This window comes from Arvicola amphibius, chromosome 14 (genome assembly GCF_903992535.2).
Source record: "Arvicola amphibius chromosome 14, mArvAmp1.2, whole genome shotgun sequence".
In the NCBI taxonomy this organism is placed as follows: domain Eukaryota; kingdom Metazoa; phylum Chordata; class Mammalia; order Rodentia; family Cricetidae; genus Arvicola; species Arvicola amphibius.
This window is the reverse complement of record NC_052060.1, coordinates 31,108,815-31,134,667: the sequence shown is the minus strand read 5'-3', so window position 1 is coordinate 31,134,667 and position 25,853 is coordinate 31,108,815. Positions and strand designations below refer to the sequence as shown.

The 25,853-nt window shown below is 47.5% G+C and overlaps 1 protein-coding gene across 1 annotated transcript in view; it reads right to left on the bottom strand.

Annotated features, from left to right (window-relative positions):
* The window catches only part of Abca4 (ATP binding cassette subfamily A member 4), a 126,457-nt gene that overhangs the window by 18,791 nt on the left and 81,813 nt on the right, over positions 1 to 25,853 (bottom strand). Inside the window, exons 21-40 of the mRNA XM_038311073.1 lie at positions 24,734 to 24,873; positions 24,081 to 24,218; positions 23,419 to 23,612; positions 22,225 to 22,309; positions 18,646 to 18,851; positions 18,264 to 18,312; positions 15,874 to 16,136; positions 15,440 to 15,564; positions 14,737 to 14,835; positions 13,639 to 13,825; positions 10,723 to 10,817; positions 9,269 to 9,301; positions 7,101 to 7,206; positions 6,888 to 6,962; positions 6,474 to 6,643; positions 4,971 to 5,148; positions 2,995 to 3,110; positions 1,893 to 2,040; positions 506 to 629; positions 2 to 131 (exon numbers count right to left, since the gene is read on the bottom strand). Of these exons, the coding sequence (XP_038167001.1) occupies positions 2 to 131; positions 506 to 629; positions 1,893 to 2,040; positions 2,995 to 3,110; positions 4,971 to 5,148; positions 6,474 to 6,643; positions 6,888 to 6,962; positions 7,101 to 7,206; positions 9,269 to 9,301; positions 10,723 to 10,817; positions 13,639 to 13,825; positions 14,737 to 14,835; positions 15,440 to 15,564; positions 15,874 to 16,136; positions 18,264 to 18,312; positions 18,646 to 18,851; positions 22,225 to 22,309; positions 23,419 to 23,612; positions 24,081 to 24,218; positions 24,734 to 24,873 (2,661 nt within the window). The remainder of the gene's footprint in view (position 1; positions 132 to 505; positions 630 to 1,892; positions 2,041 to 2,994; positions 3,111 to 4,970; positions 5,149 to 6,473; positions 6,644 to 6,887; positions 6,963 to 7,100; positions 7,207 to 9,268; positions 9,302 to 10,722; positions 10,818 to 13,638; positions 13,826 to 14,736; positions 14,836 to 15,439; positions 15,565 to 15,873; positions 16,137 to 18,263; positions 18,313 to 18,645; positions 18,852 to 22,224; positions 22,310 to 23,418; positions 23,613 to 24,080; positions 24,219 to 24,733; positions 24,874 to 25,853) is intronic.

Below are 25,853 nucleotides of genomic sequence, written 5' to 3'. Positions count from 1 at the left end.
CCACCGGGTGAAGAAAAAGTGGTACTGAATCAGGAGCGTCAGAAGGAAGTAGACCACCCCTTCTATCGCCATAGCAACCAGATTCTTCCCAGTCAGGTCCCACTGGAAGGGGTTGGAGGAGTACTCCTCCCCTGGGGATGGAAGCAACAGTACATTTGGAGGCATAGTCTGCTTTAGGGTTCCCAGGCTCACCCATGAAGACCCGACTATGACCCAGATGCCCAGGACTGGGGGACAGGCTAAATGAGACCCCCAAATCAAGTTCCTCTTGGCTCCCCAGGTCAGAGTGTAGGAGTGTAAGATCATGCCCTTTGCCCCACCTGTGGCTCCCCAGCCATAGAAACAGAGGCACCTTAATTCCTTCTAAATGGCAGCATAATTCCTGACCAGGATTTAGGTCCCCTGCCCCAACTGCTAGGCTGCAGGTTTGACGTTAGAACCCTTGTAACTTTCCCAGCCTGGATGGATCCACGGTTGTGACCTACAGACCTAGGATGTTACCCACCAAATTGGGCATAGACGTCTGTCACAGCTTGGCTCAGTGCCAGGTCGACGAGGCCTCTGCCCAGGCAGAAGTGTGGAAAGACGACGAGCAGCTTCTTCAACATGGCGTTGAGCCTGAGCAGCGGCTAAGAAAGAGAAGGGAAGCTGTTGAGAGTGGAAACTGAGGCTAACTGTCCCCTTGTGAGCAGGCAGGCTCCGGTGCCTTCACAGAGCAAGGCCAGGGACGCTGCTCCTCTGGCAGCGCCCAGTGCAGATGTGTGGCCACCCTCTGAACTGAGAAGAGCTAGTGAGGAAAGGACAGGCTAAGGAGATACTTGAGGACACAAACCCCGCTCCCCCTCCCCGCTACCCCCAGGGAGCTGGATTGCTGGGAGGACAACCAGAGCATGGGGTAGCCTGAGCAGGACGTAACCAAAAGGGGTGAGGGATAAATATAGACCTGCAGCCACATACTCTCCTCTTTTTAAGGGTTCTGTTTGGCCACCCCCTTCTGGATAGGGAGAAGTCAGGGGGTAGGCCTAGTAGTAAAATGGAGTCATTCAGCACCAGGATTTCCTAATTCTGTACTTAGGATTTCTTTGGGAGCAGGACAGTATATGCTAGTATGATGTCATTTGTGTATATCTAAAAGTTGGAGGAAAACTATGTGTTTGTTTGTACGTCTCCAGGAAACGTTAGGAACCGCAATAAGGTGGGATCTGGATAAGGGAACTGGGGGAACCGAAGTGGGGAGGGAGCTTTTTCTTTTTCTTTTTTTTAAATATTTATTTATTTATTATGGATACAATATTCTGTCTGTGTGTATGCCTGCAGGCCAGAAGAGGGCACCAGACCTCATTGCAGATGGTTGTGAGCCACCATGTGGTTGCTGGAAATTGAACTCAGGACCTTTGGAAGAGCAGGCAGTGCTCTTAACCTCTGAGCCATCTCTCCAGCCCAAGGGAGGGAGCTTTTTCATTGTGGCAATCTTTTTGTTTCTTTTAGATTTGGGAGTCACATGAACAGAGGCTCCTGGGGCACATTCAGTTAGTGTGTGGTGGTCCTTATATGAAACCACATGAATATGTCATAGTGTGGTGTGTGTGTGTGTGTGTGTGTACAACCTTAATTCCCCTGAGGAAACTTTCTAGCTTTAATCTAAAAAGTCAGAATCATGAACAAATATATTTCATATATTGCTTAAAGAAGAGGCTTACAGAGACCTGGTGCTCAGAGCACATAAATCAAGAGGCAAGAGTAGGGAGTAATCTTGAGTGAGGGTAGAGGAGGCAGCCTGCTCACCTGTGCACATGAATATGGACACACAGTGTTTGCTATGGCTCTGGGAACTGGTGCATCGGCTCGACTATCCTACCGATTAAACCAAGAAGCTAGAAAGTTCTACTGACCTGGTTATTCTCAAATAGTTCCAGGATGAAGGTGATAGCACTGCTGTTGATGCCGATGAACAGGTTCGCACAAGACAAAGCCACATAGGCTGTGCTGGGGACGTCAAACAGGAAGGATGCTGGGTACATCATGGGGATGACTGCCCATCTGTGTGAGATGACAGAGCTCAGGGAGAGAGTTCCGAGATCCATCCCATCAACTCTATGTCTAGATATGAGGTGACATATTTGAACTGGCTGGGGTCCCAGGGAGAGCAAGGAGACACTCCATTCCTTGGCTTTCGTGTCTCATCTTCAAAAGGAGATGAAGATGCCTGCCCTGACCATCGCATGGGTTTTATGAGGAGCAAACGAGGCAGGAGCTATGTGTGAACTTTATGAGCCCTAAAGCCTGGAGGCCACCCACAGTAATGCTCTCTGCTCCAGGTAGAGCGGAACTGAAGGTCCCAAGAGTTCATCTTCATCATTTCATTGCTCACAGTCAAGCTGGCTTCTGAGCCCATTTTCAAGAGGGATTAATAGAGACCGTTGTTCTGGGATGAGTGGAGGCCATTGTTCCGCTGAGACTCTCCTCTCTTTATAAGGACGGGGCAGACATCATTCTTTTTAATGGATGAGGAGTCTGAGGTCCAGTAAAATGACTTATTTGTCCACAGTTTATAGGCCTGAGATACAATGCTGCATGTTGTACTCCATAATTTGACTGGATTTCGTCTCTATGTCATCTTCTAGGCTGATGTGGGGGTGGTGTTATGGCTGGAATTGTCTACTGTATGCAGATAATTCTTGGCAAGCACAGAGGGAGACACTACACTGCATAGTTTGCCCACAGAGGGGATAGAAATCAGAGTAGAGAGTGACCGAGTCCCAGGCTTTTTTCAAGGCCATAGTTGGAAGCGAAGAAGATTTAGACTATGTGGCATTCATCTCTGTACCCCTGAATGGACTAGGGCTCCGACTTAAAGAGCTGGAGTCAGCCAGACAGGTTTCTGATTAGCTACCATGGAAATGTCTGTGGCTAAACCTGCACGTGCTCCCACTACAAGAGGACCCAAGGTTGGTACCAAAAAATCTACCTCCTCCCCCGGCCCGGATGACTCACCCATACAGCAGGAGCAGAGCCACGAGAGCAGGAAGGTGATCTGGGGATGTGTAGGCTTTCTTCTGAAACCCAGCAAAGATGCCCACCACCAGCCCCGCACTCACAGCATAGTTCATCTTGGAGAGAGGAGACAAAAAGTCACTGAAGCTCTATGACCTGGGACCAGGCTCCTCCAGCTCTTGTGGTCTGGGATTGAGCCTGCTTGTCCAAACTGGTTTTTGTTAACACGCAGAGTTAAGATATCCGTTAAGCTGTCCATAGTTCTCTCAAACCTCTTTTCTACCCCTGTTCAAAGACTATCAGTCTGTATCTTTGAAAACGACAGATATAAAATTCCATGTGATCTCTTTCTCTCTCACTAGTTGGTCATAAAGCCTTGGAGGTTATTCTTTCTATACATGTTTCCAGAATTTGGAAAAACTTAAAATATAGTCCTTGGTCTTGAAAAGGTCACATGGTGGGGGTAACTCTTCTAAACAATGTGGTTCTGAAGACATTAGGTTAGGCTTGGAAAGATAGACAGCTTGGTAAGATTAGATTGCCACCACGGTGAACCCTGGTAAGAGTGAGGAGGGCATTGGAACGCATGCCAAAGGCCCTGTTGAGACAGACATGCATAGGGAATAGCTTAGCAGATGCTTGGGCTATACAACATCTATACACCCACAAACTTGTGAGCAACTAAGGGCTCCCCTCTAAACCAAGCTGCATACACATCTGTTTGAAACAATAGCAATAAGTTACTCCTTTTAGCAATCCCTTGATATGCCCCATTCAGATTGCAGACTCCCTGGAAGACAGTCTTGGAATTAGGTAATGGGCCTATCCAGCCTAGACAGGTACCATAAAGCAAAATTGTATCCCCAAGTAAACTTTTAGGGGAGACTCCCTATCTACCATCTTCTGCCTACATAAAACTAGGTATGCGTATGGTTAAGACCAGGAGGGGCCTGCACATTAGGTAAAGAGTTACACCATCCTAGTGTAAACATCAAAACAGAAACTCTGTCCTCCACCAAGCAAGCTCACCCTCCTTTTGAACCCAAAGAAATAAGTTCCTTTTGATCCTGTGACCTGTAGTAAGACACACAGCATTGTGATCTCTCTCTGCCCCCACCAACATTGATTGCAGTTTGCTGTTGATCTGAATTTTTTCTTAATTTTCCCTAACATGGTAGCTGATCGAATACATAATAAATATAGTCATTTAAAATAATTACTATGTGAGTGTGTGTGCATGATATATGTGGGTGTACACGCTACAACCACACACGTGTGTAGGCAGAGAACACGTTTCTGCGGTTGCTTCTCTCCTTCTACCTTTATATTTGTGTCAGGGATCGAACTCAGGTCATCAGGCTTGTACGGCAAGCTCCTTTACCTGCTGAGCCGTCTCACTGGCCCCTGGTTACTTTGAAGAAGTAAAATAAGGCTTCTGGGTAATAGTCCCAGATTTGGCAAGTTAAAATATAGGATGCCCAATTAAATGTGAATGTCTGATAAGCTGCTAATAACTTTTACTATAAATATGTACCATGCAATAACTGAGGTGGGATATACTAAATAATTATGCTAGAAGTCGTTGATTGTTTATCCTGAGACTCAAAGTTGGTAGTTAGACTGTATTTTTCTGGTGACCCTATCACAAGGAAGTTCTACTTTCCCCTTTGGGAAGGTTGAGGCAGAGACGATGGATGGAGAGTCCTTTTGGTATTACCTAATCAGACCCCCGCTACTCACTCATCTGTGGCATATAGAGATCCTGGGGTAGATGAAAGCCCTCTTGGTGACAGGCACAGAGCATCCCTACTCAGTGGCTATTAATTGTGCTCTGTGGTCTTCCCAAGGTTAGTTCCCACCTGCCTTTTTAAGAAGGTGCCAACGGGTAGCAGTCCCAAGACCATTTTTCCTAGCAGCCCTCTCCGCTGCCAGTCCCACCCTGGGCCCCCGGAAGTTAGGGAAGGCCTGGCACTCACAATGTCCCAGAGGAAGTTGGTCAGCCAGTAGGTGGTGGGGCTCACGCCACTGATAAACTGCAGGTGCTTGGCTTTCGTCACCCTCTCCTGGATCAAGTAAAGGACAAAGCTGGCTGGAACGAAGGACATGGCGAAAATCACACATATGCCAATGACGACATCCACGGAAGTGGTCAGCCTGCAGCAGGACCAGAGAGAGGGAACATCAGAGACCCAGGGAAGGCACACGGGAGGCTCCGGCAGTCCTTCCCTTTAGACCCTCATCCCCAGCTGAAGCTCATCGTCTCACAGGATTGCCCTAACCAAGGCTAAGTGGATGTTTTTATAGGTTGCTTCTTTGATGCATGAGAACATTCCGGACAGCCTTTCCTTTTATTTCACTCCTACTTATGTATCATGGTATGTATAAGTGAATGTTTGTCACAATTCCAAATTCTTCCTAGCTCTGAATTTTTCTATAGACTCTTGAGTTTCCTGAGGGCATAGACAGGCTTCTATTCTCTGAAATCACATATCTCAGAAATGGTCACGGGGCTAGAGAGTTGGCTCAGTGGTTGAGAGCACTGGCTGCTCTTCCAGAGGTCCTGAGTTTAATTCCTAGCAACCACATGGTGGCTCACAACCATCTGTAATGAGATCTGGCGCCCTCTTCTGGCGTGTGGGCATACATGGAGGCAGAATGTTGTATACATAATAAATAAATAAATCTAAAAAAAAAGAAACGGTCACATGTAAACTCAAAGGATATGAAGCTAGTTATGCAAGGTTGGTCTCTGGAGCCACATGGGAGGCGTTTGGCTTGGGAGTAAATAGACACTGAATCCTCCCTAAACCCTAGGAGGTTCCGGTAGCTTCCCAGAAGTTTGCATTTACAAAATCCTCTTCCTAGCCAGGCAGTGGTGATGCATGCCTTTGACCCGAGCACTTGGGAAACAGAGGCAGGCAGATCTCTAGCTCAAGGCTAGCCCGATCTACAGAGAGAGTTTTAGAACAACCAGGGCTACACAGAGAAACCCTGTCTTGAAAATCTTAAAAAAAGAAAACCCTTCTCTTAAGTTCTCCTCTCTGTAGGCCTCAAGTAGAGCAAATGAGAGTCCAAGCCTGAGGAACGCAAACATGGCTATCCAAAGCAGGGCTATCTGTGGGGAATTACCAGAATCCACAACTCAGCCAGGGAAGTGAAGGAGACTCCCTGAACCTTCCAGGTCCTGGCAGGTTCTTCGTGTCCTGGCAGGGAGGTTAGTGGTGTAATTCAGGAGGAACTTGTTATCAAGGGCCCCAAGGGAACGGCATAAAGTGTTCATTTACTTCCAAATAAATGGAGATGGGCAAGAACAGCCAAGCAATTTGGTGCAGGAAACATTTGAAGCGGGTACATTCATATGAGCCCAATTAAACGTTACTGCTCAGGCCTGTGCCTCACAACACTAAAAAGATTCTCTTCGGTTTCCAGAGAGAATAAGACAGGGAGGGAGTTGGGAGCCTGGGGTGGTGGCAGCTCACACTGTGATCTCTGAGAGCTGCTCCTTGCTCAGGTTCAAGGGCTGGCTGATGACCGTGATTCCGTACTCCTCAGGGTCCTTGTCCTTGGGCAGGCTGGCCCGTAAGATGGCGTTGTGGGCCACGTTCAGAAAGCTGACCAGGGCATGCCAGCCCTTGTTGTTAAACCATACCTAGAGGGGCAGACAGAGACAGGCTTGACCGGCCGGGTTAGGCTACAACCCAGGCTCCAGAGAGGGAAACACAAACAGGCTGTTTAAAGGAAAAGCTACCAGCAGCAAAATGAATGTGGCCAAGGAGGAGGAACTTGGCAGCCAGTTCTTGCTTGGTTTTAGCAGGTGCAATGGAATTTAATTGAGCAGGGTAAAAACAGTCAAATTATGAGCCCACAGGAATTTTTAGCTTCGGGTCAGTTACCTTAATGTTGTCTTTGGTTTCAAGATGTTTGAGGAAATCTAACATTTCTTTAGAGGCTTCCCTGGTGACAGGACCCTAGAACAGCATAAGAAAGAAAGAAATGTTTCTTCTCGTATTCCCCCCCCCCCTTCTCTAATATGTAGGATAACTTCCTTCTCTTCATATTCAAACATGTCAAAAATTCCAACCCCGGACTCCAGTCTGTTTACCTACCGCGCTCACATTCATCATCTGGCCAAGGTCACTTAAAAAACCAACAAGTGCTTCTCCTGTGATGGGGATGGCAGGGAGCTTCCCTCCGATGGAGATGCCGCCATACCTGCAAGGCAGCAAGAGAGCCTCCTGTCAGTGCCAAGATGCTTATGCCTGCACGATGTCAGCTTCTGCAGGGGGTGTGCATATGGGGGAATTGTCTGGTCTATTGAGCCTCATTGTCCAACTTCATACACCTTTTCTCTCCTGTCTCTAGACCTAAAAGCTAATAAACTCATGCCCTAGATTCCACATCTGAGATTAAGTATATATTTGACTTTCTAACTCTGAGCGATTTTGATCTCTGGTTTCATGCCTTTTCCCGAGAATGGCATGACTTCATTCTTCTCTACGGTATATATAAAACCACACACGGCACTTTTTTCTGTGGGCCCCTAGGCAGATTCCTTCGCTTGGCTGTCGCAAACAATGCTGCAGTAAACTTAGGTGTGCAAGCACATATCTGTTGTATGTTAATTTACGTTCCTTCGGAAATACGTCAAGGGTTGAATAGATTAAACATTGCTCTGCTTTTAGTTTTAGGAAGAACCTCTGTACTGGTTTCCATAGCGACCAAATGCAGTCCCACATATGGTGCTTACGGGGTCCTCTCCCCTCTGTATCCTCAACAGCACCTGTTCTTCCTTACCTTCTTCTTGACAGTCCTTCTGACCGGGGGAGAGACGGGATTTCCGTGTAGTCTTGATTTGTATTTCCCTGGTATCTGAACATGGTGAGCATCTTTCGTGTGTTTACTGGTCACTTGCATTTCTTTTAAGAAAGGTCTGTTCACGTCATTATTCATTTATTGGTTTATTTGTTCTTTTGGTATTTAACTTTATGAGTTCCTTATATATTGTGGATATTAGTCCCTTGTTGAATGGTTATCTGGTAAAGATTTTCTTCCATTCTGGTGGCCATCTCTTTCCTTAGGTAATGACTTTCTCTGTTTTAGAGAAGTCTTCAATCTGCTCTTATTTCCTGAGTTGCTAGGAGCCCTGCACCTGTGCTTATATCTTGACGTCCTTTCCCGTTGGTAGTTACAAAGTTGCAGGACTTACCTTAAGATCTCTGATCGATTTTGATCAATTTTGTCCAGAGTGAGAAAGGGGGAATCTAGTTTCCGCTGTCTACACGTGGATAACTAGTTTCCTGGCATCATGCCTTGCAGAGGGTATCTTTTTTCCAGTAGATGTTTTTGGCACCATTGTCAAGAACCAGGTGACTGTAACTGTGTGGGTTGATGTGCGAGTCCTGTCCTGTACTCCATTCGTCTATGTGTCTATATTTTAATGTTTTTATATTTGAGATTATAATATAATTACATCATTTCCTTCTTCCCTTTGCTCCCTCTAAAACCTCCCAGGTGCCTTTCTTTCTCTCAAATGCACGGCCTCTTTTTTCACACACATATGTGTGTGTGTGTGTGTGTGTGTGTGTGTGTGTGTGTATATCTTTGACCCAGTACACAGACTTTGAAGTCTGAAGTCAGATGTTGTGATATCTTCAGGTTTGCCTGTTTTGAACCAAACACACACCAAATACATACAGAAGCACAAGGTGCTGAACAGCTAAAACCTCCAGGATGCTCTAACAGGGTGGATACTGGAGCTGGACCATCTCCTTTGAAACTTAAATGGAACAGGCCAGGGAACACCTACACTTAGAATCTAAGATTCAAATTTGTCATAAAAATAGTACCTTTCCAGGCATGGTGATTCACGCCTTTAATCCCAGCACTCGAGAGGGAGAGGCAGGCAGATCTCTGTGAGTTTGAGGCCAGCCTGGTCTACAGAGTGAGTTCCAGGACCATTCATTTCTAGTGTCTGCTTCTCTTGAAAGGCAGGACCTTCTACCACACTGCCTTTTGAAAGCTTTTCAGGTCACTGTAAAAACCGACTCTGAGGCAAGAGTGCCACCTACTGAGCTGAACTTCCCACGTTCCCTCCAGGGGTGCGTGTCCCAGACTCAGTCAGCACTGCCCCGACATGTTTAATGCTTAAAATAGTAATATTGCGGCATAGTACGTGAAATCATTATCTTTGCCTTAGCACCAACCATTTTAATGATCTAGCAGCCATGTCTATAAATTAACTATTTCAATCACCCCTACCCCAGGAGTTTCTTACCTCTGTTCATTGACCCAGAATTTGCTCTTTAAGCTGGAAGTCAAAATAAAAGCATGCAACAAATACCATCAGGATAGCAGTCATGTTAACTTTTCTTCCTACTCAATGGGGGTGTTTCAATCCTGGGGGTGTTTCTGCATTTCCTGATATCTGAGCAATGTAGTGTGGAAGCTGGTCTGCCTGAAGACCCAGGCAAATCTGCATACAGAGAAAGAACTACTATGTTCCAACTCTGGCTCTCCCAGTTGTCTCCTGCACACTGGACTTTCTGACTAGCCCTTTAGACAGGCCTCATGCTGGACCAGTGACCCCAGGCTAGACCTAGAAACCATGGCAACAATCATAAAGTGAAGCTTGAAGCCCCCCCTCTTTCACAGAGTCTAAGAAATTCTAATAATCACCTGTATCCTTGGGGGACATTCTGACTTACTCCGCCGCGTTCAGTTAAGACAGACTTTTAAGCATTTGGAGGTAACATAACGTGATGAGGGAACTCTAGTCCCTAGGGTTCAAGCTGATCTCGAACTGTCACTGTCACCAGCCATCAATTAAAATTCAAAAATTCCATGATGCAAATATGCTATTGAGTCAGGTTTAGGGTGGTTTTGTTTATTGAACTATGGACAAACTCACCCCCGTTTTTGTTTTTAGATTGGGCGGTGCTCTCCTCCTCACTGCCAGGCTGGCCCCGCCCTCCCAGCAGCTGTTCTGCCACCTGCAGTGCACTCCAACCCGTTAGGTCTATTCATCACTTACTCGGGCTCTACTACGGAAGGCCGCCATAAGTACTGTTAAAAATTAGGCAGCGTGCGTCATTTGAAAGCCGTAGAGCACCTGGAGACTGGCTCACACTTCCTTAAGGGCCTTTCTGGCAGAATGCTTTTGTCAAGCTGCTGGAGGCCTTCCCTGGCAATCCGGGCTTGATAAGGACAGCCACAGAGCTGAGAGATGTAGGCATCAAAGTGTCTGCGGATGTGTTCCAGGGCGGCAGTAACAGGATAATGAGTGTGGCAACAACAGCCCCCAGCCAGTGCCTGACCTGGGCTTGTACCCAGACGCTGTCCCTGCCTTTCCCTTCTCAATCTCCTTCTGTTTCTCCTTCACTTTCGCTCCTCAACTTCCCCCACTTGTCCCCCCACATCCTACAAACTCTGTCTCTCTTTCATAACTCCTTGAGAGATAATGTTTCATTATCGAATACCTTTTTTGGACACTTGCAATAGTGCCTGGGAGAAACGCCTGCTGCTCATCTTAAACACAGAAACAAGCAAGAAAATTGACCTCAAGATGCCCCCTTATGTGTATATATCTCAGTTACTTTTTCTCCTGTCCATGGCCCTAACATTCTGCTGCCCCCCCCACCCCCCTAGAGTTAACGGTGGGAAACTGACTTTCTGCCGCGGTTGATGTTGTCGACAGGCAGCCAGGATGATAACAGTGACGGGATCGCCTACCTGCTTCTTATGAGAGCAGGATACGTTTTCACCAGGTAGTCGGAGATGTTCCTGCTCGTGAGGTCTTGCAGGACTTCCGTGCTGCGCTGTGTCCTCTGGGGTGAAGAGACAGGTCAAGATTTCGGCATTGAGACGTTAGGGTTCACGGAACTGCTGTCTCCAAAAGTTATCATGGACTCAGATGCTGGGAAACACTGACCGCCCGACCCTGATGTAGCGTTCCAGTTGCTACATCGGTGATGTGGGAGTCATCCTTGATTCTCCCCCCCCCCCTTTGTCTCACTCCATCCATGACTTAACTACAAAGCAAATCTCCAGTGGATCTGTGTCTCCCATTCTGAGCTTGCCACCCCGAGCTAAGCCACCACTCAGACCTCGCCTACGCCTCTACAGAAACTTCCATACTGTTTCCATGGCTCCACCCTTGGGTCTCTGCACCCCGCTCTCCACCCCCTGTCAGACTGATTTTAAAGATGAAAAGCATCCGTCCGTCACTTCGTGTACCTTCACCACGCTCATCACAGGAAACATGCCTTTGCCTGAATCCACTCCCTGCCTCTACGCTATCCCACATACAGCAACATCTCTGGGAAAGCAGAGGTCTTCTCTGGCTTGTTGGCTTTCCCATCCCCAGTACCCAGCATGAAGCTGTCAGATAATATATTGGGAATGCAAATTAAACAATTTGAATAGTACTTTATAGTTTACTTTCAAAATATATCTAGACTTGGAGGAACTCAAAGGTGCTAGACCTTGGCCACCAGGGGGCAATGTCACACAGTGCTGTTTCCAGGATCAGTTAGCGTCATAGGTCTAGAGTGCCACACAGCAGTGGCTGACGGGATTCAAGGTGGCAGTAAACCACCATCAAAATGCATTCATCTTTCATGTTTTCCAGATCCCTCCCTCCCCCCACCTGATTCCTCCCTTAGTTCATTCTCCACCATCCTCCCTCCCTGCTAGGTGAAGCAGCAGCCCCTGACAGGGACAGTGTGACAGACAGTGTGAAGGGGACCGTGGTCAATGTCCTGGATACACGATCCCACCCCGCTGCTCTCACTAGAGAGAACTTGACTACGGAGAAAGGGAGGTTAGGAAAAGTGGGCCAGCTTGCGTGCGGTTGGCCTAGGGTCACCTGCGTCTGGCTCCCCTGCTGTCTGTCACCTGTTCCTCCAACTGACCCCAGTACCTAACCAAACAACCCTGGTCGCAGGCTGGGACAACCGCTGATGCCCTGACAATCCAGACACTGCTACCCCCACCTTCTCTTGGCCGCCTCAGAACCAAGGCCCTCCTTCTGCTCTTATTCCTCACTGAATGGGAAGGTGCAAAGGGAGGGTGAGTAGATGTGAATGTATGTACATGTATGTGTACATACATGTGCATGCATGTACTTGTGTGTAGGAGATGGGGGCTCTATAGAGGTGCGACATTCAGTTCTGCTCCTAAGGAGACGTGAGTGCTAACGAGGACACTTGGGGAAACTAAAGTTCAGACCTGCTCTGACTCCTCCAGGACTTCGAATGTCTCCCCACGGGCCAAGGGCCATGCTGCGCTGAAGGTAAGTTTCTGAGTTAGACAGGCAGCCTGTCACTCACTTAGGAAATGAACTCCTGTGTAGCAAGGCTTGACTTTTCTTTTCCCAACCCAAATCTTAGGGAGCCGGGGATCCCTGCAATGCCGCAGTATCGATGTCGCCCGAAGAGAGAATATATTGCTTGAGAAATATAAAGGCATATGCTTTTTAGAATTTTAAAAAAGAAAAAGATTGACACTGGACCAGTTGTGAGCCAGCAGCCGTGACAGACGCGACAGTAACACATAACACATGTATTTGTCCTGTTACGTCTTCTTCCTGCTGCTATTGTTGTGGCTTTTCCCATGGGCACAGGCTGTGCAGAATTAAAGTGACAGTCCCTGGTCTCTCGATGCTGGGTCCCGTCCAGTGACAGGGAAGTGAAGGGGCTACGCAGTAGCTTCTAGAAGTCTTCCGTGCACACACTTAAAACGTGCGTTGTTATCTTTTTCTTAATCTCATCTACCCGACTGCCTAACAAAATAGTTTCTAGCACTCTGTCTGGAGAGCCAGAGGTCTGGGCAGCTCAGAGAAACAACAGAAAAGAACACGGTAGACCATCCATGCTATGTTTTGCACAGGAAAGAGGTAAGCTGTATCTCGCTTTAGCCACTGTTAGGTCAGGGCTGCCATCCCTTGAGCTGACGGTAATCCTAAATAGTTCATTACTCACATTGTTTCTGTGAATCCTCAAAATGCTGTGAGCTAGTGTAGTTCTCCTCAGCCCCCAGAAGAGAAAATGCAGATGGTTCAGAGGCCGAGAGACCAGACCATGCCTCCCGACTCCCGTGTCTGATCCCTGCTCCTGCAACACCCTGCCTCTTTGGGAATCATCCGTTCATTGAGCAATAATGAGAGATCATCTGTCCAAGCCACCTGGCAGGCTGTTACCAACCAGAGAAAAGATGGGGCTCTCCCGCCCTGGAAGGCACTCCCGAAAACCTCCAGGAGGGCTTGCTGGGGTCTAGGGCACACAGCTTTAGACAAGGCTGAGAGTCTTGCAAAAGATAAGTTGCTGGGTGTGTGCATATGGATGTTAAATACATAGTGCACAGACACATAGATTGTCCCTGCCCCCTCCTTCCTTTCTTGTAATGACTGTCAAACCCAGGGCCTTACAGCACGCTAGACAGCCTACCGCTGAGTTCCACTCTAGTCCCCCTAGTAGGCGTAATTAAAACTGTTACTCAGTATGTAAATATAGTAACACTTGGATACACAGCAGCACAACATATGTAGAATGTAGAAAAACATTTTGAATCTAAATGATCAACCATGGGAAATGATTTAAAGTCAACCAGCATACAGGAATAGTATGCACTTGTTAAAAAGGCCGGTACCTGCGGGGGTGGGAGCCCTCCAGCGCCCTCGGGGCACTCGGGCAGCATGGTGAGCTTCTCTCGGGTGCTGCATTTGCAGGAGGGGGAGGGGTGGGCCGCCGTCCATTTCTGCTTCTGGAACAGGTGAGTGATGTTTGGGGACACGGAAGGGGTCTTCCAGGAGGTTGAATTGCCACAGGGGTACTCCCTTATGGAAAAGTGAGACAATATTCCACAGTCAATCCCACTGCTACTATATATATAATCCCTAGAAAAGAGGAATCAAAATGACTGGCTCTCTCCTTCTCTGCTTTTCTCTTCCTTGGAGTCAGGAAATTTCCCTGCTGGGGATTAGAGTCTGCTTAAGAAATATCAGAACTGGGGTCCTGCTTGTGACAAAGTATGAACTAGAGAATAACCATCTAGTTTGGGGACTCTCTTGGGGTTTTTTTGGGAGGGGGTTGTTTGGTTGTTTGGCTTTTTTGTTTGTTTGCTTTTGTTTCTGTCTGGCAGTTTTTGCTGTCGAGAGATGGAAAAAATAACAGAAGCATCTGAAATGTGTCCGTTTTTCTCTTAAGCAATAGCTTTGGGGAGGACCGGATGAGAGAAGATGCTACAATTACGCTGAACTCTAAAGATACCTTGGTGGATTTCAACTATGTTCTACCACTCTGTTTCCTATAGTTACAGCAATGAGTGAGAGCGAGCTGGCCATAGAAACAATTCTTGTCATTCGAGGTCCAATTACACAACAACACATCCTTTGTCTTCTTCCATCCACAGATATAGAAAATTTCTAGAATACAAGTTCTGCTTAAAGAATAAGCTGAGAGGGCTGGAAAGATGGCTCAGTGGTTTAGAGCACTTGACTACTCTTCCAGAGGTCCTGAGTTCAATTCCCAGCAACCACATGGTGGCTCACAACCATCTGTAATGTGATCAGATTCCTTCTTCTGGTGTATACAGAAAGTACATGAATAAATATATTTAAAAAAAGAATCTGGGTAAAGTGCTGCTTAGAGACTTGGACGTGACCCATATAAAGGGCAGGATCAAGGGGGTCTTTCCCAACACTTCCAGGCTGGTTTGGGGGGTCCCCTGTGTTAGTGCAGGACTTACAGAAGCCACTCTTTCTTTAGACAACGGTTGCCAAAGCCCGGCTTGTTCAGGAGGACGTCTGCCAGCACTGTGAGGTGTTCATTGCTGGGCTCATCCATGCTAGAGAGAGAGAGAGAGATGCTCACATGATAGACTAGGACAGAAAGAACAATGGTCACTAACATGCAGATATAAATGTTTACTGAAGTCCATGACACACATGTATGTGAGGCCCTGAACCCTGCCTGACTTGGAATGGTTGTGGGGCTCCTGGAAGTGGAGTACCCTACCATATACACCTAGAGCTCTGATGGCTGATTATGCCTCACAGGTGGATCTCTGTGAGTTCGAGACCAGCCTGGTCTACAAGAGCTAGTTCCAGGACAGGCTCCAAAGCCACAGAGAAACCCTGTCTCGAAAAACCAAACCAAAAAAAAAAAAAAACCAAAAAAAAAAAAAACCAAAAAAAAAAAAAAAAAAACGGAAATTTGATGCCCTTTTCCAAGTTTCATATCCTCTTTCCTTATGGACCTTCCACTGGGTACCACATTGCTAAGCAGTGACTGCTACATTAGCTTCCCTTCTAAGAACAATCCCAGGACCCCTTTGACCTTGGTGACGACTCCAGGGAAGCGGGAAGGTCAAGACCTTTGTAGCAATCATGTGGCCCAGGAATATCACATGTCAGAGGATAATGGTGTCCCGCAGGGATGAACCTACATACCTGAAGAAGGTATATTGATGCCCATACATCCAGGGGTGAAGGGTCAAAGCTGGAAAGTCACCAAACGGAGGCACAACAATGGAAAGCATCAGAGCCAAAAACACGAAAGTGGCAGGAAGAACAATCTGTAGGAGAGTAGCCACAGAGGCACGGGCTGAAGTGCGAGATGACACGCATGCACAGGAAGGCATTCGAGGTACATGTATGTACCCATACCGTGCACACATGGGGCACGCACATTCTTTTAAGCCTTTATTCCTTGCAAGGGAGGAGTAGAGCCAATAGGAGCTGAAGAAAGGGTTCTGGGTAGTGGTTGAACCCATTCCCACAGATGCACCCAAGTAGACAGAAAAGCAGGACCAGTCCTACGGAGCTGGGGGTGGGGGTGGGGTGGAGTGGGATCTGAGTCAAGCCCAAGCTGGCCACAGAGGTACCTGAGCCAGAAAGTCCTTGTGGCTGCGGACAGCGTGGTGGAATCTCTTGATTAGAAGCGCCTGCACATGTTGAAGAATCAGCCGAGCGCCTGTGTAGAATGGGGCACCCAGTTCCTCTGGCTTTGGGGAAGACTGGCCCTTGGAAGGATCCACTTGTCCTGTGGAGCAGGTGTGAGGGCCCTGGGCAGGTTGCCTGACTTTCTCAGTGGGAGCAGAACGAGGGTGCTGGAGATCCACATGCTCTCTTTTTTGCTGCGTGCTACCTAGGGGATCAAAAATTTGAAAAATATAAACATAGGAGATTATTATATACATTTCCCTCCCCACAACATCAGTTACTCTTCATTTAGAAAACCACGGGGCATGGAGGTTAATAATATTTCTGTCATTGTTTGGGGTCAAGCCTCTCTCTAGCCCATCCGTACTTGGTCACCTGTACTATGGGAGGTGGGGAGGTTGTGGAATGGAGGCTCAGAGCCAGGAGAATAAGATCCGTTAGTCTGTGTGGCTTTAGGTCGTATCTCAGGCTCAGTGAACTCAGGTTTCCCAGATGGGCCAGGTCCCTGTCCTATCTGACTCATGAGGTTATCGTGTTATCAAGTAACACAATGCTATCAGGTGCTTTGTCGAGTATAAAGAACCAAGCAAGTCTGAAGCAAGAGGATTTGGAAGTGTTGCCGTGAGGGGCTCGCTAAATCTCGAGTACCGATCACATGCTGTGTAGACTTGGCATGTATTTATTTAAGTCTCTCAATGACTTTTAAAAGTATGGGGGTGGTGCACACCTTTAATCCCAGCACTCAGGAGGCAGAGACAGGTGGATCTCTGAGTTCAAGGCCAGCCTGGTCTACAAGAGCTAGTTCCAGGACAGACTCCAAAGCTACAGAGAAACCTAACTCAAAAAAACAAAAACAAAAAATAACAAACAACAACAACAACCCCCCCACAATCCTAGAATATTTATTATTATTATTATTATTATTATTATTATTATTTTCATTCTCCACATGGGGAAACTGACATATGAAGAGACTCAGTACCTTGCCCAAAGTCACTTAGGTATCAAATGATGGAGCTCAGGTTTGATGGCTCTCTACTGAACTCTATGGTTAAATTCTGTACAACCTACCCTCGACTGCCTCTGAAATGCCCACCACTATGCTCCCACTGACCCATCTTCAATGTCTGACTGTATTATTCTGACAGGCTAATTACTAAAAAGGAACATGCTGTCTAGATACAGGTCCCTAGCTTTTAATTCTAGCACAACTTGTGGTCTAATTTCACGTGCTTTCATTCTTGTCTCGGTTAATGTGAATCTCTGGCTTTGAAGGAATTGAGAAAATTCAATTGCCATCTGCAAAAAACTTAAAAGAGAACTTGGGTCCCCTGAAGAGATCTCGACCCTTCCCCTTCTGCAAGGATGATGGCTTCAGCGGTCCCACATGACCTATATGGGTGAGCGAGAGCGCAAATGGACCTGTATACACGGTCATTGGCAATTCTAGGCCCGACTGATATGTTTGGTCCCTTAGAAGCTGGGGGAGATACACATTATCTTAGGAGGTGGGAGAAGTAGCAGAAATGCCACAGGAAGGAAACCCTGCATAGGAAGACATTGCAAAGTGCCATACTGGGCAGGAGTAGGGGAGTAGGGACCCAAGACATCAAAAGAGAACTGCCACCATCTTTGCCTCTGAGCAGGAGAGAGTGCCCACTGGGTCTATTTCAGCAGAGTAGGAACAAGCCTCTTAGTCTATCAGAAGTGATTTGTACTATGGAGACAAGTTGCTGTCCTGATACTTCCATTCCCTCTGCAGTAAGTATACAACACTCATAATGCTTCGTGTGGCTATGAAGAATCAAGCAAAGGACCCATGCTCACACATACAGATGCGAGAAGGCCAGAATTCACAGGAATTTCCATGCCCGTCATTTCAGAGTTCACAGGTTCCTAACTGAGAGTTTGAGAGTTTTTATCTTGATCTCAAAGGGGCCAGGAGACTGCAGCAGGCATCTGGGTTATGCTAACTGTCATCATTATCTCTAAGGACTCTCTGGAAGCTATCACTCCCGCAGACAAGAGTGGACCAAAAGCCTGGTGGAGAGGAGAGGAGATGGAGATACAGCAGAAAAAAAAGAGACCAGAGGTGACATTTGAAGGGGGGATCTACCAATCTGACAGTGGTAAGAATCCCGATTCATCCAGAATGTCCCTACCCAGCCAAATTCAGTTTCTCAATCCTGTCACCTAGTGGCATGAAGAACACAATGTGCATTACCCCGGGGCTCTGGCACTAGGAAGGAAGGAATGGCTGCTTTGTTACTCTCTCTGTAGGTTTTTCAAGTCTGGAGAAACATGGAACAGGTCACAGGGTCCAGCACCATACCTGCAAACATAGAGCTGGAATCGGAGTCCTCCGTGACCTTCAGAAAAATCTGTTGAAACAAGAAGAGAGAATTTGGTTCAGACAATTCCTACTTTCGGGAGAATCTAACCCTCCATTTTGTTGGGCACTGTTACACCAGGGGAAGAAATACACGTTAACTGCCTTAAGAACATGGTCTATACATAAGAAGTGTAAGCACATGGCCACCACAGCTGCAGAAAATATGCACGCATGCGGACTGAGGTAGGAGAAAGCCAGCTAAGGACGGAGACAGCTGTACACTAGGTGGGAAATACTGGCCTTTTGCTTTGGTAGGATTTTGCTTTAGCGTTAGACTTTTGCAAGAGCTGCTGAGACTAACTGCAACCTTTCTCCGTCTTACCTCTTCCAGGGGAGTGTCAGAAATTCCAAAGCTGCTGAGCCCCAGGTCAGACAGCGTCTCCTCCAGCTCTCGGAAGAGGCTGGCATACGCTCTCTGCTTGAAATCCTTGTTTGGAAGGAGGAAGATAAGTTCTTGACCAATGCATTCCACCAGCTTTGCCTCCGGAACATGGTGGTACACCAAATCCATCAGCTCCTTCACATCCCCTAGGACAAGAAGAAGGACTGATATCAATTCCACTCAACCTTTCTAGAACCTGAAAGACTGTGTGACTGCCTGGGCCTCATAGCCTATTCCACCCCTGCCTCTCCCACTCCCTCTCCCTCTCTTATTTGAGAAAAGGGTAGGTAGCCACCGCCACCCTCTGCCTCTCTCCCTCCCCACTTCTTGTGTGTGTGTGTATGTGTGTGTGTGTGTGTGTGTGTGTGTGTGTGTGTTGAAAGAGGGTCTCATGCATCACAGACTGGCCTCAAATCCTTTACGTAATTAAATCTGATCTTGAACTCCTGATTCTGATACCTCTATCCTCAACTGATGGATTATAGATATCTACAAATCTATCATCTTTAGCCGGGTGATGTGGCATACATCTTTATCCCAGCAGTCTGGAGACAGAGCCAGGCAGATATCTTTGAATTTGAGGACAGCCCACCTGTAATTTAGTTTGGTACAGGCTGGCCTTCCTGAGTGCTGGGATTAGAGGCATAAACCACACACTTGGCTCTTGGCGTCATGACATTTCTTTTAGACTTGACAATCAGTGAGTCTATTTTTGGCTTAGTGGACTCTGGGACAAAGGTCCTCCAGGTGGCTAGCTGTACAACCTGAGGGAGGGCGTTTCCTCCATTGTTCAGTCTAAGGTGTGATTGCCTCAAGGAATGCTACACTGCTGAGCCCCTCCCTGGTTCCTTGTCTGTGAAAGGAGAAAAGAACTGGGCCCACTTCAAGACTGATTGTGGGGATGGGGAGTTAATGTACGCATGGTGCTTGGGGTGGTGCCTGGCACAGGCTGGCTGGCACTTAGCGGCTGTTGCATTCCTGAACATCAGCCCAGGGAAGAAACCCCATCATCATTACCACTTATTCTCATTCACTGGAAAGTTAGGAGTTAAGTCAGGGTTGTTTACTTTCTCTCCCGCCTGGCCCAAGCAAGCTGTAGGAGACTTATCCAAGACACACACCTAGAGAGGAGGCTAGTTCCCTTCCTAAATCACACCCATGTGGGTTTGTTTCTGGGAGGGTCACACCATTTTCCCTTGGGTTGTACCTGTCCTCTCATATAGGACAAGATTCACTAACCAGGGACCGCAGAAGGAGGTTGAGAAGCCCTGGAAAGGATGAGGATGGCATTGGGAGCGGGAAGCATGGTAGCATGATAACTTTGAACAGCCAGAACTGAATTTTATGGACAAGCACATATTACTTTGAAATTGAAAGCCTAACTTGATATTAAAAAAAAAAAGGTGGGTCTTGCTTTGTAATTCAGACTGGCCTTGAACTCATAATCCTTGTACAGTCTTCTCCTGAGTGCCAGGATGATAGGTACGTGATACTCTAATCCCAGTGAGTGTTGATATTCAAGCCAGTTTTCTTAAAGGGTCAGCATCACCAAGGAAAGTCTCAACTTTAAAAAAAAATGACGTGGTCAGAATATTTCACAGCTCGCCTTTAAGATCCTGTGCTGAGCCAGAGCGAAAGGCTTGTGTCACACCTGCAAGCAGCGTGATTGTCTTCAGTCCTGGATGAGCTCATACTGGGACCGGGGAGTTCTTTACTGGAGGAAATAGCTCTGCCCCAGTAACTTGTAGGGGTCATGCTCATTGTTCTCGTAGGAAGGAAGTGAGACCCAGTCACTGGATTCCCAGGGACTGCATCTTAGATGTGTGTGTGTGTCAGCCTCTCAGAAGGCACCATCTGGCAGGGAGGTCTGTGAGTGTATGTGTGTGGTATGTGGAGCGGGGCGGGGGTGGGTGAGTGAGAAGCCAGCCAAGGAGGTAAGTGGGGATTAAGGGATTGCTCCTCCCTAATTGGGGGCATCCCCACCCACTGTACTTGCCACCATTACAGCATACCATGCTATACAAAGAAAGTCTTTTTGTGGACATGGAGCCATACTTAAACCTCATGCCAGCCTTGATTTTGAGGGACTGTAACAACTAAACACGTTAATATGGGTTTGTTTAAAGAAAGCATCAATGTCTGGACCAAGATTCCAAGGAGAGATTTTCAGCAGCACAGGGGATGCCCACTGCGAGTTGAGCAAAGGTCCAGAGACGCAACGCCAAAGAAATGCTTCTGTCCGGCACAGGCTCTGCCGGCACGCCGAGTAGGGGAGCAAACCCCGGTGACGGAACCCCAAACATTGCCTCTCGGGCTTTTGCTGTCTCACTATGTCACCCTGGATGGCCTAGACTCCCTATCTAGATCAGGCTGGCCTAGAACTCACGGAGATCTGCCTACTTCTGCCTGTGCTGGGATCAAAGGCGCATGCCAATGCACCTGGCCTTTCCCCCAGCCCAGCACATCAATGTTGTCAAGCGTTCTTGTTCCACCAGATTTCACTTAGGAAATTCCTAATGTTTGGGGGAGTGTTAAATAGGAAGCTTGGTCTTTGACAAGCACACTTTCCTCTGTTCATAAAGCAAGGTCAGTGTCTAAGTTTAGTTTTGCTTTTATACTGGATTTTAGGGTCTGGGGCACTCCACTTGCAAAGTCATCCTCATGAGAGGCATGAAGACGGGCAGTCGCTGAGAATGGAAAGAGTTGCTGGCAAGCTCTTGGGATCCTGAGCTTAGACCTGACAGGAGAACATTTGCATGTACAGTGAGCCTATTTACTGCACCTCTCTGCAGATGGGGAGAGACCTCTCAGAGATAATATACCCTGAAATTAAAGGGAGGCTCACTGGGAACTTGGGAATGTGGGATATTGTGCAAGGATGTCATGCACCCTCTCCACCTACAAGCTCAGATTCTCCAGAAGTTCCCTGTAACAGAGGTTCAGGGACCGAGTGATGGCTCCGCAGTTAAGAGCACTCACTGCTCTTACAGGGACCATGGGCTCAGTCCATGGCACCCCCATGATGGCTCACAACTGTCTGTAACTCTGGTTTCAGAGGATCTAATGCCCTCTTCTAGCTTCTGCAGGCACTGCACATACATGGTTCACTTTCATACATGCAGGCAGTCATATGCATAAAATAAAAATAATAAATAAAATGCTAAAAGGAGAGAGAACCAGAGGGTACCTTGGCACACTTTTAGGAGTGGATGTTCCCACACTCTGTTAAAGGGCGGGAGGACGCCAAGGACCAAGGCTTAACATGAGCAGGGATGGAAAGCTGAACCAACACTAGACTCCTTATTAAAGAGAGAGCTCTTGGCTGCACGACTTTAAAATATGTTAGGAATCATGTTGGGAGGAGAAACAGACTCAAAGAAAAAGACGAACAATCGCACGACATTGGGGTTCCAGTACACCAAGCATCCTCTTTGCTCGAGGGCATTGCCACAGAGCACAGCCAAGAACGTGGAAGACGGTCATGAACCAGGACCAATGTTCAGCCTGCCCGGCTCTTACCATCCAACACTTGTTCTTCAGTTACCTCATCCACTCGGGCTGGACACCTGGTGGAGAAAGCCTTTGATGTACAGCTGCAGGCCCCCTACAACAGAGAGACAGAGATGACTGACGAGACGCACCTCATCCCACGATAGCATCTTCCCGGTGCCAGCTGCTGTCACCACTGCTCTGTCTCTCATCACCAACCGGGGCCAACCTTTTCTTCTTCTTCTTCTTCTTCTTCACTGTTTAATCTGTTAATTCATCTAAGCATTTTGAGGGTGTAGCTGTTTGATTTTTATCCCAGAGGGGATGTGAGTCAGGGAGAGAGAGAGAGAGAGAGAGAGAGAGAGAGAGAGAGAGAGAGAGAGAGAGAGAGAGAGACAAAACCTCAAAGCATCCCTTTGGATTGTCACTGCTCATGTGGCAGCTAGAGATATTCTGCTCCCCTCCCAACCCCCGTGGACACCGGGCTGTGGAAATCTATGTAGGAAAGTCCACTACAGCCGCTTACACTGGAGGTATAAATGACACAACAGTAGAACACTTGTGGCAATTCGAATACGAGGGACGCCTGTTCTCTAGGAGCCCAGGCAACACTCACAACCCTTTGTCTCATTTGTCTCCTCTCTGTTCCTACAAGGCCGAAGCCAGCATCATCAGCTTCAGTTTCCACGTAAAGAGAGGTAACAGGAAAGAATAAACGTTGCCTGCTCAGGGTGACACAGTGGAATTGCCTGTCCCCCTGGTCCTAAGGACGTGCTCAGTGCTCTCTTCTGGCTTTCTCGTCCCCGCATCATATGGTTATAGTTCCCAAGGATGTCTTTCCTTAGGTCTCATTTACTACTGGAATTCAGGCTTAATTAGGGAACATGAATGTTGGGATGAAGGAGAGATGCTTAAACAAAACAGTCTAACCTTGCAGGGCAAGGTATTCCCATGATGCACTGTACTACATGTATAGTTTGGGACACCGATGTGTAGTATTTCTGGTTATTTAAAAGTAGTTGTGTCTGAGTGCATGCTTGGGGGCATCTCTGCAGGGCCGGTTAGAACGTGATTACTGAAATCTGCAGACAGACCCAGAAACAAACTGATTCCGACAGCTAACGGCCCAGTGGATAGAAATATCTAGAATGGCAGCCCCCCACAACCCCCCACTGCCTGTCCCTTCCCACCCAAGCTGGGCTCCTTCCCTGGGCAGACACGAACCTCACAGCCACCTCTTTGGTTCTGGATGTTTTTCATCTTGCGAACCAAGGTCAAGTAGAAGCCTGTGCCAAAGCAGTTCTTGAGGAAGAGTGGTGTCCCGCAGCAGTAGAGCCTTCCCTGGGAAAGGATGGCGATTCGGTCGCCGAGGAGGTCAGCTTCATCCATGTGGTGAGTAGACATGACAATGGTTCTACCTGTGAGGACGCGATCAGGGTTGTCACCAGACAAGCCCTGGAGCAGATGCACAGCAACCTCCAGGTGATGTGGTCCCCAGAACCAGAAGTTAATAAACAAAGACAAAGTAGCTAATTCTTCAGCAAGCGTAGTGATGTTATAGCAACTGATTATAGGCATGTACTACCAGGCCTGGTTTGTGTGGTGCTGGGGTTGAACTTGGCGTTTTACGCATGCTTTGTGAACACTGTACCAAATGAGTTCCACTCCAGCCCAGCCTTCTAGACTGTTTCAGCCAGGGACTCCCTGCTTGTGTTTATGTAAATACCTCAGGAGGCTCTCACTTGAACTTGGACTTCACCAACAGTCTCAAGGGAACGCAGTTACGGCTGTTAGTGTACTTAGCTATAAACTACTAGGTGTGAGAAAAACGGGATTCCAGGAAGAACCTCAATGAGACCATGGGGTGCTAAGCGTGGGGTATTCACCGGATCGATATTTCAGGAGCAGGTCCCAGATGGAGCGCCTGGAGTAGGGGTCCACCCCAGAGGTGGGTTCGTCCAGGACTACCACCTTGGAATCTCCCACAAAAGCAATGGCCACGGACAGTTTCCTCTGCATGCCACCTGGAGGCAGAAAGAAGACGATGGTGGCTCATCACAGATACCTTGACATGCAGACAAGAAAAGCCTGGGACTGGTGGCATGTGGAGGCTCTTCAAATCTGACAGTTTGATATTGCCACCTTAGATGTACCTGCACTGTCCAAAGACATAGCAGCATTGGGGCTTCAATGCAGAAAGGCCACCCTTGTGTCCTGGCACCTGCTCATCTGAAGACTGGATCTTTAACTTCACAGAAGTATTAGGAGCTTGTCCCGGTAAAAGGCCCTGCCCCAGTGGTTCTCAGTCTTCCTAGTGCTGCAACCCTTTAATACAGTTCCTCATGTTTTGGGGACCCCCCCCAACCATAAAATTATTTCGTTGCTACTTCATAACTGTAATTTCGATACTGTAAAGAATTGCAATGTAAACATTTGCTATGTAGGGTTGTGACCCACAGGTTGAGAACCACTGCCCCACCCCCACTCCTCTGCTGAGGTGCACCGGGAGGAAGGCAATGGCTGCCCCAGTACCAAGCACCTGAAAGGTCCTGCGCCTCCTCGTTTCTCTTGTGGTGGAGGCCAGTGTCTTCTAACATGGCTTCCATCTCCAGCTGAGCCTCCTCCCAGGACTTCCCTTTCAGCTGGGCATAGAACAGGATATGCTCAGCCACTGTGAGACTGTGGGGACAGGACCAGGAGAAGGCCAATGAGCTGAGCAATTCCATCTCTAGCAATTCAGCTTAGAAAAATAAAGGTGAAACCGGGTGGTGTTGGCGCACGCCATTAGTCCCAGCACTTGGGAGGCAGAGGCAGGCTGATCTCCGGTTTCACGGCCAGCCCTGTCTCAAAAGAAAAAAAAAAATAAAGATGAATATAAAGACACAGCAATCAAAATTTTCATCCTGGTATTATTTATGATACAAATGTAAAACAACATTGGGATCGCACATGTGTACTTAGAAACATTAGAAATTCCTTTTTAAAGAAATAGGTAATCACATGAAGAGATATTCACAACACCTTAGGGTCAAAAAAAGCAATTATGGAACTGGAAGGATGACTCAGTGGTTAAGAGCATGGGCCGCTCTTACAGAGGAGCTGGGTTCGAGTCCCAGCACCCACATGGCGTCTCATAACTGTTTGTAATTCCAGTTCCAGGAAATCTGGTGCCCTCTTCGCAGGTGCTGGGCACACATATAGTGCACAGATATACACTCAGGCAAAACACCCATGCACATAATAAGATAATTGAAGAGCAATCACCGTCTCAAAGTCAGGCGACAAAACTGTACATATAATTTTACTCTCCTTCATAACCTGCAAGTCTTCAGGCACGTCTGCACGTGCAGAGGAATTTCTCAAGAACCATATCTAGAGGTGTTGACAGCAATCGCCTCTTGGGTGGCAGAATGACTCGTGACAGTTTTGTTTGGTTGTGTTTTTCTTTGTATTTGGCTGTCTTCTCTCCTTCAATCCCTACTTTCCTTCCACAATGACTAGAGTCAGGACATAAAATATGTTTCGGTTGGAAAGAGAATGGGGTGAGAGAGAGATAAGGAGGGGAGGGAGTGAGGGAGGGAACGGAAGGAGAAGGAAGAAGAAGGTGGAAGTAGAAGGGGAGAAAAGAAAGAAACTCAAGCCAGCTAGCATGAAGGCCC